General features: G+C 40.2%; 1 protein-coding gene across 1 annotated transcript in view; it reads left to right on the top strand.

Annotated features, from left to right (window-relative positions):
- The first annotated feature begins 340 nt into the window (after window positions 1-340).
- Window positions 341-12,023, top strand: part of skib (v-ski avian sarcoma viral oncogene homolog b) — a 28,201-nt gene continuing 16,518 nt past the window's right edge. The window contains exon 1 of the mRNA XM_060858149.1: window positions 341-1,789. Coding sequence (XP_060714132.1) covers window positions 872-1,789 — 918 coding nt within the window. The 5' untranslated portion in view covers window positions 341-871. The remainder of the gene's footprint in view (window positions 1,790-12,023) is intronic.

Raw genomic sequence — 12,023 nt, 5'->3', positions numbered from 1 at the left:
TGTAAAGAAAATAATTTTATTGTACTGTAATTTACAAGTGGCAATAAGAGGTCTCTTTCTTTTTTCTCTTTTCTCAATAATAATAATAATAATAATAATAATAATAATAATAATAATGTCCTAAAGAGCAGGATAAGAGAAAATGTGGACATAATAATAATAATAATAATAATAATAATAATAATAATAATAATAATATGACCTAAAGAGCAGGATAAGGGAAAACGTGGACATGTAGTCTCCAAGAACTTCTCGTCTGCATGTGCAATGCCATTAAAGTCTAATCTGAGCGTGTGCAGTAACTCCACCCTTCCTGTCTGCTCCACTGCGTCGGTTTTCAGCTTGCGGGAAGAGCAGGAGGACCCGTGAATCGAGTCTGCGCTCATACGGCTTTTGCAGCTGCTGGGGCAGCGGGGGGAGGAACAGCTGTTCACAGAACAGCCAGGCCGAGGAGTCAGTCACATTCTTGGCTGGGATTCAATGACTCAACCAGACACAAACAAACAGCGAGCGAGAGACAAATACTTGAACTATGCACACACGGTTTTTACACCAGGTACTGGGCGCCGGCCTGCTTTTACCTTCACTGGAACAAGATTTCGTTGTCGAAGGTACCGTTTATTTTGCGCTGTAAAGCTACGTATCATTTTAATATGAAGCAATCGCTGGGAACCGAAAAAACGAACCGACTCCGTGTCGCTTTTTGCTTTTGAAAGTGACCCGAAACTCCAGTCTTTGCTACAGACCTTTCTGAATATTGCTCTAGATATTCATTGGCGTTTTCCCACCTGAACTGATCGGAAAAGTTTATTTTTTATTTTATTTTATTTGATATATATTTTCTGTGCTGGCGCTTATAACAATAGAGAACATGGAGGAGGTGTCGAGCTTCCGACCTCATGCGGGACTTCAGCGAACTCTAAAGCAGTTCCACTTGAGCTCGATGATCTCGCTGGGCGGCCCGGCGGCTTTCTCAGCTCGCTGGCAGCACGAAGCTCCTTTCGAGAAACAGGGCAAGAAGAGCTCAGATCTGCCACTGCTTCCTAGCCTGAGGACCCAGACACCATCAGCCCTACCCGGGCCTCTGCTCATCGCTCCAGACCGCTCCACGGAGCGCTGCGACACTGTGCTGGAGCGAGAGACCATCTCGTGCTTCGTGGTCGGCGGTGAGAAGCGCCTGTGTTTGCCGCAGATCCTTAACAGCGTACTGCGCGACTTCACCCTGCAGCAGATCAACGCTGTTTGCGATGAGCTGCACATTTACTGCTCGCGGTGCACAGCCGAACAGTTAGAGATCCTAAAGATAATGGGTATATTACCATTCTCGGCACCTTCTTGCGGACTCATTACGCAGACAGATGCTGAGCGACTGTGCAATTCCTTACTGAACGGCGGTGCGCTGCCACTGCGCCTCGACAAGGAGCTCGCGTGTTCTTCTTCTTCATCCACCTCTTCCTCCGCCGACCGGGCCTTTAAGGTGTACCACGAATGTTTCGGCAAGTGCAAGGGTCTGTTCATGCCAGAGCTGTATACGAGTCCGCATGCAGCGTGCATCCAGTGCATGGATTGCAGACTGATGTTCCGTACGCACAAGTTCGTGGTCCACAGCCACAAGCGCTTGGAGAACAGGACGTGCCACTGGGGTTTCGACTCGTCCAACTGGAGGGCCTACATCCTCTTGGATCAAGATTACACCGAGAAAGAGGAGAAGGCTACATTGCAGCAGCTTCTCAACGAATTAAAGGGGAAATATGACCTCGGGAACAAACACAAGAGCTCATCTTTCAGGGTAAGTTGGAATAAGAAGGTGTTCCAGACTTCTTACATGTTCAATTACAGTTGAGTGCAGAATCTTTATACCAATTGGGGCAAAATGAACATGAAAAGATTGATTTTTTTTTTAAGAGAAGGTCTTTAGTGTGTTTGCTTTCACTGGTGTTCCTTCATTATTTGTAAAAATAATAATAATAATCTGTAATAATTCCTATGGCATCATTTGCTTATATTACTAATAATAAGCTTTTCCATAACTTTTGAAAAACACATCTTTTGTAACATGTCAGTTGTAATGTATGCCAGACATAACTGAGGGTTATGGTAACTTCATCTAAAATGTTTTTCTGATGATTTTTTTAATTTTGGCCTATCATGGATTTGACACAGATTGTGATTTGGCTTTTTTTTTTTAGTTAACTAGATATGACTCACTAGTGATGATTTTAAGCACATCTGCTTTATATCATACTACAGTGAGATTTTAAATTACATTGTGCACTTAAAGCTCACACCTACACAACTACATATTCATTCAGTTATCTAATCATCCAATTATGTGGCAGCCTTACAATGCAAAAAAAAAAGAAATACAGCTTAAGTGCTTTAATGGTCATATCAAGCATCCAAATAGATGAAAGAAAAATAATTCTCTCTAAGACTTTGCATCACATGGTAGCAGATAACAGATGGCCTTTTTGAGTATTTCAGAAACTGCTATCTGGGAATTTAACAGTCTCTAAAGTTTACACAGAATGGTACTTGAAAACAAAATTGTATATTTTGCGTATTGGAAACAGAGTTAAAAATAGCCAGGTTGTTTAATCTGCCTGGAAGTACATAATTTATATATTCATTCTTTATAACTATGGTGATTAAACATCTTGGTATGCACAAAACATTGACCTTATGGTGGAAGGGTGACAACAGCAGAAGACCCCACTGATTTCTACTCCTGTCATCTGAGAAGAGGAATCTGAGGCTGTCATGGGCACATACACTCAGCAAATCAGGACAGTTAAATATAATGAAGAAAAAAAATCATTATGGCCTCAGATTCCTGTTCTTGGCTTACAGGAGTTCAATCTTGTGTAGTTATTTGCCTCTGTAACCCATCCACCTTAAGGTTTTGAGGCTTGTGCATTCTGTGATGCTTGTCTGTTCACCACAGTGTTAGAGTGCTTATTTGACCCTTCTGCTCATTCTCCTCTGATCTGTCTCGTCAACAAGGAATTTCAGCCTACAGACCCTTTACACATAAGATGTTTTTTGTTTTTGCCTCCATTCTGTGTAAACTCTAAAGACCTGTTAAATGTTAAAAAAAAATGTGCATGTAAGGTCAGCAGTTTTTGAAATACTCAAACCAGCACACCTGACACCAGTAAGCATGCCAAATTTAGTCACTAAGATCACACATTTTTCCACTTTATGATTTGACATTAACTAAAGCTTTTGACCTGTATCTGCACGACCTTTGCTGCTGCAATGTACTTAGCTGATTAGATAACTGCATGAATATGTACAATAGTTGCAATAAAGTAGAGTGAGTTTAAATAACTTGAACTAAGATATTTTACTATAATAAAATTAATCTGAGAAACTCTGACACCTGGTTCTTTGTTCAGCTTTCGTTGCTCGTGGATCTCCTATTATACTCAAGGGCATCTGCATCTGACCTGTGAGTTTTGGAGATGTATATTATGAAATCTAAAAACAGGGACGCTGGAAAATCCGGTATTGATCTTTTGGTTGTTTGGGGGACGAGAGGCCAGTGATAGATGGTGTTCAGAAAACATTGTGTGGTTATATTATGTTGAGGCAGGAAGGGTAGAGGTCATAACCCAAAAGCAGTGCAGTGGTGCCTAGAGTCACTGTTGGTCTGGGAATGTCTATATCTGAGCAACTTTATAGCAAGTTCGCAGATGCCAGAACCAGAACCAGACAATGGTACAGCAACTCTGCTGTGTCTCCACATGGCAGCTGCTGAGTGTGAAAATACTACCAAGACTAAATACCCTTGTGTCACCATGTTATCATCATACTGTTCTTCCAGTATGCTTCGCATAGCTAAGATGCAAACACTGATTACTGATAATCAGATCAAATCTAAGCTTTCAGTTTTTACTTTTTAAATAATTTTTTTTTACTGAATGAATAATAAGGGGTTATCAGGGATTTTTGTTATGGTCCATTGTCAGAAGTGTCCCAAGAGATCATCTAGGTCCCAGGGAAGCAGCATAGTTGTGCATCTCTGTATTTTTTGGTGGAGAGCTCTTCTAAAAGAGCAGACAGGGATGCTAGTGACTTGTTCTTGCTCACTTACGAAATATACAAAGGCCCTGTTCCTACTTGTTATGAACCTCAGTCTCATGTGATCAGATCTCGAGTAGACAATTGGGACTTTCATGTCTTATGAATACACCTTTGCTGACCAATTAAGATTAAATTTTGTCAAACAGGGCTGCCAAATCTGCCAAAAGCAAACTGACTCTTCAAAGCAGGTTATATTCTAGCTAATACCAAAACCCAAAGTATTTGAATTTAGCAGTTAAATGTTGTTTGCACATTAAATTGATTACTCATACTGTCATAAGGCTGTGATGCTTTTTATGTAAGCATTTCTCAGCTAATCAAATTTCCTTTGCTTTTAACAATAAAAAAATTGCAGGCTATAAAAATAAAAATAAACCATGAGCTGCATACTTAAATATATTGACTGCACAGTGAGAGAATAGGTGTATGCAGTTGGAGTATTAAAACTGACTAATATATAGTACATTTTATGATTCCTCTACATGCCTAGCAGATATGTCTCATGTTAGGCTTGCTGACTATTTATGCACTAGGTCAATTGCTTTTATAAATCTTGGTGGCCCATAAGTGGAAAATGCATGAATAAACCAAAATGCAACAGCAAGGTAGATGACATGACAGAAAAGTTGGAAAAAACAACAAAATTATAATTTGTGTGTGGAGACTTGCAGCACTGGTTATTGTTTGGATCCGGTTGCATTACCACTCACACTAAAATTGTATTGTGGCAATATGTATCTCAAACCCTCACAAGATCAGCCCATAAGACACATTTGAACCAGCTCATGTGTATTTATTGCTGTCCACTTGTGACCGGATCACGTGAGCTGTTGATATCAAGTCTGAAAGGGGCCAAAGGCTCTGTGTTATTTAGCCTCGACTAAAAGTGTTGCTTTACCTGTCAGACAATGGCTCATCTTTAGTTTATTCAACTTTTCTCAGCTTTCACTGCTTCTTGTAAATGCAAACACCACTATACTGAGCTTATATTTTAGTACATTTTTAAGAAACAAGAGGCACTGTTATTTTAAGTTGTTTTGACTTTTTGTGATTTTTACCTACTACAACTTAAAAGACCCTAAAGACAAAACTGTTCATTTAAACTTTAATCTTTAGGCTTTTCTGATTAGTCAATTGATTGAATATTTGTCTTGCATGAAAGTATGCTGCATGAGTGGGCAGATGGTTGGGGTAAAATGAGGTTCGACATTAGGCAGGGGCTTTGATGGGGCAGTTATATGGACCAATGCAAAGCCAAGGCCTTCACCATCCCCCTAAACAGATTATGCAGCCAATCATCTGGCCTTTTGACCCTCCAACTGGGCAGATGGTCCTGTGATAAATGAGGAAAAATGTCAAATAAATTATTTCCAAATATATAGCTATATATAGGCAAAATATATTTACCACAAACCACATCGCCCATTGGCTCAGTTGTGGCAAATTTAATCAAACTTCAGAAGTCATTGGAAGCTATACTCTAGCTCATCACAATTCATCATATTCACATTCAATCTGAGTCCAAGCAATTAACTATCTAACTGTAGGTCCATAGTGGATTAGCATCTGAAGTGGAGCATAGGTGGCCTTGTGCATGGAAGCTTGTATACATAATGCCTTCATTAGCATTGTTGTGGGGGATGGTTTGCATTAATTTGAACTCACTGCATCTCCTCTGTCTGCTGACCTTGCCCATGTGGTCTGTGCAATTTCATGCCAGCCACATTTGGCCTTTCTATCTCTGTTTAACACCCAAATGAATAAGTATTACCTTCTTATTTGCTAAATTTATAAAAGCATGCCTTCTCAGCCAAATCAGATGCAAATTTGTTTTTGGCTGCCTTCTTGCTGATCATCCAGTTGAGGCTCAACTGCTCCTCTCATCCCATCCCTGTTGGGACGGACACAAGAGGGTGAGCCTCTCTTAGAGGTTGTGCCCTCTATTCTCTGCTGCCTGACCTCTTGTTTAAAGGGTGTCAGCTGGAGCTCTTTGCTGCTTGATCTGGGGGTGAGGACCTGCTGTCCCCTTTGTTTCCAACAAACCCTGACAAAGTTAAATGTTGTGCATTGTATTGTTTGCTTTTACTTTGCCAGCCAAAACTTCAACATACTGCAGCACAATGCAAATACTGGTAAAGAGCTTCAGTTAATGTTCAAATCAAATATCAGAATGGGGGAAAATGTGATCTCTGTGACTTTAACTCTGGCAAGGTTGTTGGTTCCAGATGGGCTGGTTTAAATACATCAGAAACTGCTGATCTGGGACTTTTACACAAAACAGCTTCTAGAGTCTACACAGATTGTGGTCTTCTACTATTGTAGCTCATTTACCTCAAGGTTTGATGTGTTGTGCATGCCAAAATATTTTTATTCGCACCACGGCTGTAATCAGTGATTATTAACATCACTATATCCTTCCTGGCAGTTCGAATCTGACCACTGTTATGTTTGAAATTCAGCCCAAACCGGCCATGATTAACAACATACATGACATGATTAAAGTCACAGAGATCAGTTTTTTATACTGTTGTTTGATGTGAGCATTTCATTCACTTAACATGATTTGCATGTGTGCATTTTTTCATCGTGCTGATTGGGTGACTTAGACTACTTGATTGTGCAGGCTTACAGTTGTTCCTATTGAAGTGGCTGGTTAGTGTATATCCACTACAGTATAAATATTGTTTATTGCAATATTTGTTGGTATGCATACAGGTCACTGAATCAATGTATAATTTGTCCTGAAGAAGAATGAAATTTAAAGCACTTGTCTCCTTCAAATCTGCATACCTTTTGTAAGTCATAGATTAAAGCAAAGAAAGTGTGAAACTGTTTTTTTAATTAGTAGCACATCTGTCTTCAATCTTGCAATCAGTCATTTCAGACTATTTAAATGGAGAAACATAGTCACTCTTCTGTTTAGTATCATTGTGTGCACCATGCAGTATGGAATAGCAAATGCATAGTAGAGAGCGCAAAGAAAATTATAGACATACCTTATAAAAGTAAAGGTTATGAAACCATATCCAAGCAGCTTGATGTTTACTGTAACTACAATTGCAGAAATATTTGATTAGTTTAAGGTCCATAGTACTTTATCCAACTTCACTGGATGTGGCCAGAAGAGGAAAATCGATGGTGTGAATGGTAGACAAAAAACCAAGGAGCAGAGATACAAGCAAGATTTTAAAGAAAAGAAAACCATACATACTGTGAAACATAGATTCAGCAAAGCAGTCCCAAAATATTACCAAGTCTCTTTTATCATAGGGTGCTTTGAATCTGTGCAGGGTACAATGTAATCCCAAGACTATCAAGGCATTCTAGAGTGAAAAATACTGGCCAGTGTCTGTGTCTCAGTTGCCTTTTACAGACAATGATGCGGCACACATCTAAAGGCACTCAAGAATGACTAAGAACAAAACATTGGACTAATCTAAAGTGGCTTTCTATGAGCCCTGATTTAAATCCTATTGATCATCTATGAAAAGAGCAGAAACAAGCAGTCTGGAGAAGACACACTTCAAAAATGAGATATCTGGAGCAGTTTTCTCAATAATAGTGGGGCAAACAACCTCTGGACAGGTGCAGATGTCTCCTTGAGAGCTACAGAAACCACTTGTTTGTAGTGATTGCCTCTGAAGGTTGTGCAATAAAATATTACATTAAGGGTCCTATTATTGTTATCCAAAATATGTAGTAAGTATTTTGTTCAATTAAATTAAAAGCTAATTTAGTGTCTTATTAAATATAGAATAAACAATGATAGATGACCGTTATTGTCAGATTCAAGTTATGTGAAAGAAAATTGTGGGTTCTTTATTTTTCCTGGAAAGGTACCAACAAATTTGTCCATGTCTGTACATACCATCATTCTCCTAACCTACTAGGCCTAGTTCTTGGAGGTGAGAAGATCCACAGCCTGGGTTTGCCCAGTGTTTAACTTTTTAATTAGATTGAACCTGTCGTTTGAAAGTGACTTTCAACTTCAATATTTCAGCTTATCATCTTGTTCCATAGATAATCCTTTGAGAACTTCCTGTGCATAAGAAGGTGTCTTAATATAGCCTCACTAAATGGGAATATAGAAATGTGTGCAGATCCGAATGTTACAGGAGGCTGCAAAGTTTTTGGCTATAATTACAGAAGTCTGAGCATTTTGCTCTACTGTGTTCATGTTGCTGCTTTATATACATATTCAGTCTTTTCTTAGTCAAGAATTCTACAAGTTTGAGGTATTGCTGGCTTTCTAAGCCATAATTAAAAGTGTTTATGGTGTACGGATGAGAGAAACAGTCTAGGCTTTGGTGAATGTCATATGCCAAAGCAGCAAGTTGCTTTTGCCCAGTGTCTAACCTGAAACTACTATGAGGATTAGCTTAGACAAAATGTTGTGAATCTCTGTAGATGAAATTTAACAGACCAAAATAAAAATTTGATAGTATGGATGCTTTTATTTACTTTTACTGATCTAAGAAAAAACTTGGTTACCCGATGATTATTATGATTTCATGGGCAATAGTTGTATGATATTCAATGCTTTAATATAGGCTTTCTGGATTTGAAGTGTTTCACACAGAGCAGATCATCTGCTGAGCCTGAGCATTCTTCCTCTCCAATGAAGAGTGATTTTGTGTTTATCATCAGTCTATGGCCTCTCATTCACTTCTCGGAGGTATGCAGACAGCTCCCACTCCACGCCCAGGCTGCATTAGCCACAAAACCTCTGTGATTGGAGAGACAATGTAGTTGCTAAGCAAAGCTGCTCTTTCTGTGCTAAATAAGAGCTCTATGTTTCCTGGCTTGTGGGCTGATGGGAGTGAGCCAGTTTTCTCCCTTTGCCTCATCCTCTCTTGCTCACTCTCTTCCTTTATAGCTCCTTTGGCTCCTCTATTCACTATTCCTCTGTGCTTTCTTTCTCTCTCCCTGTCTTTTGTTTCTGCTCTTTCAGAGTGGCACATTCGCATATACTCATTCAGTATTACTCACACACTCACACATTCCGTTTTCAACCCACTTTCATCCACTGAGTGAATTAGTTAGTGAGGAAAGGAAGTCTTCAGAGTTGGCCTGCAAAAGGGAAAATAACAGGATAAATTTTATGAGAGTGACCTGATCCACAGCTTCTATTTCCTTACACGAGAGAGCTATCTGAATGAAATGAATGTTTCTTTATTTCTGAAAGAAACTGTGGTGGGAGGATTTTTCCTGCACAGCCTGCACAGGGTGAAGGCTGATTCACTCTTCCAGACCACAGACAGCTGGCAAGGCCTCCATTTTCCTCTCAATGTGATAGTCCACCACAACATGGTGTTTCAGAGCTCAGTCAGCAAGATGGCTGTTCTGGAATACAGAACAAACAGTAGGGCATCTGCTCATGTTAGATTTTCTGTTCTCTGAACTAATGTATGTATATATATATATATATATATATATATATATATATATATATATATATATATATATATATATATATATATATATATATAATCTCGTCGCTGTCTGCCGGAAACCTCGTATGTCCAAATTTTGTCAATTTCATATTTTTTCACATATCGATGCTATTGGTCAGTCCCCATGTGGGTCTGTTATTTTTACAAGTTATTAACCAATCTAAAGTCTTGAAAATAGCTTGAGCACAAATCTCATAACTCCATTGGACACTTGAACTGTCCACCTCTTCCTCACTCAGTGGGAGAGCTTCGCGGCATATTTCTCCTCAAGAAGAGTTGCAACGAATCAACACGTCAGGTAAATGTCTTCAAAACACTGGGCTCAAAGAAAAAAAAATCTTGACCCCCGCTAGTTCTGGTGCTTGTCTGAGGACAGGAATTTAGCACGAGACAATCCACTGAAACGTGGACTAAACCTTGTGCACTGCAGATAAGGTACGGCGTTTTTTTTAATTTCCTGAAAAATAACGGTTTTGGAGATACGAGGATTCCGCCTGACACCGACAATATATATATAAAAAAAACAACTAGATGCCGACTTCCAAATATTCACACCCATAGCAGCTTAATGCCTTTGAGTTACCTGAGCAGAAAGTGGTTCCAATAATTAAAACAGGAAATCTCCTTGAAAAGAGTTGTTTATACTAGCTGTATTAGACTGTTACTTTTTTGTTTCTTTGTAGAATTCAAATAGACCATAAATTCTTGCTGCCTTGGTCTTGTGGTGAACAAGATGGGTTAGGCCAGGGGATGAGAACTCATTCGCGAACTGGGCCACCAGGTCCATCAAATCTTGCTGCTGGGACAGAGTAAAATTAGCCCCCCACTGAACCAAGGTACACTCTCTGGGATCTGTGGGGGCACCAGCAAACGCAGATATGGCAGCTGCATGCTTACTGCGCGCTTACACGGCTGTTGCAGGTGGTAGTTGACATTCCCCACTCTCTCGAGAACTGTGTATGGGCCATTGGGAACCTGCAGGTTCCATTAGTGACCCGCAGTAGTACACAATCCCCTGGGGCAAACTCCCGTGGTTGTGCGGGGTGGTTGTATGTGTGTGGTGGTCTCTTTGGGTAGCTTCCATGTGTTCCTTAACCATAGGACTGATCTGGTCAATACGAGATTGCATTTCTTGCAGGTAGTCTGACCTGGGGCTATGTCAAACAGTCCCAGAGTTCACCATCCAAAGAGCAATTCAAAGGCTGTGAACCTGGTGGATACCTGCAGAATCTCCTTAAGTCAAGAGGATGTAAGGCAAGAGGATGTCCCAGTTCCTCCTTTCCTTGTCCATCCCCTGGCACAGCATCCTCTTCAGCGTTTGGTTGAAGCGTAAAATAAAGAAAAAAAAGGCTACCTTGGTCCGTCAGTATGTCTTTGGGGACATGTTTTTGGTTAGAACTCCCATTCTAACAGGCTAGGCTTGCCCTCGAAAATCCACCCTGGCTCCTAGTATACACCTAACCAGTGCTGTTGTTGCCCCTAAACGCCTATCTAATCCATATGCTTTAAGAGAGAGTTTCCTATAACCATAGCTCTTTCTGGTTTCTCAGCATATGCTTCATTGTGGAGATTAAACCTGTTAGACGTGTCAAACAATAGGAGTGTTGCTCCTGTAGGTGAGCCTTAGCATTGGCTTTGCAATTAATCTGCCTAGCCGTGACCTGGTTATTAACTCCACTGTTCTCACTGTTGCTAACCCTGTCTAGCAACTGAATATGCACCTCTAATCCTGTAGTCTTCTCCATCAGAGAGCTAACTAAAGTACAATTATCACAGGTAAAATCAATACTAATGACGGAGGAAGAATTACTAAACATCCTGCAGTTTACACTGTTTGGTGTCTTTAGAGAAAATAAAAGTGTTCTTTGAAAAGATGAACTGTGAGAGGAAAGTAATAAATAGAACAGCAGCACAAAGTTGTTGACCTTTTGGCCAGCTTCTAGGCAGCAGGGGTTGGTCTGGCTCTCCAGCAGCACGTCAGAAAGCATAGTGAGACCCAGGAGACTGGCGGCGTGTGGTGAGGTCAGACGAAGGCTTCTTCTTCATCTTTGGTGGTTTACCCGGGAAAGCAGAGAACAGTTATTAACATCCGCTGCCTAATAGAAAATAGAGTGACTCTTAATTGCTTGAGCACCATAGTGTTAGTTAGGAGCTGCATAGTTAGGAGCTAGTTAGGAGCTGCATCCTAATAGGCAGAGAGTTAACTCTTCAGTGGCTGGGTAAGCGCTTTGCCCAGCAATCAAACTTGGGAATGAGAGCACAGGACCCTGCCTCTGGACCAACAGCAGGCTATATGCCAGTATATTAATGTCTAGTGACAATAAATAGCAGAAAGCTTTCACTTACTTTCACATGCCTACTTTCAATCTTCAGTAAAAAAAACACATTATTCAAGTGTGATCCATACAATATAACATTAAAAAAACATGGACACAAGCATGGGCGTAAAATCCGAGGGTTGTCCCCCCCATCCGAGGGTTGTCC

This window comes from Tachysurus vachellii, chromosome 22 (genome assembly GCF_030014155.1).
Source record: "Tachysurus vachellii isolate PV-2020 chromosome 22, HZAU_Pvac_v1, whole genome shotgun sequence".
In the NCBI taxonomy this organism is placed as follows: Eukaryota; Metazoa; Chordata; class Actinopteri; order Siluriformes; family Bagridae; genus Tachysurus; species Tachysurus vachellii.
The sequence above is the reverse complement of the archived record's forward strand: the minus strand, read 5'-3'. Positions and strand labels throughout refer to the sequence as shown.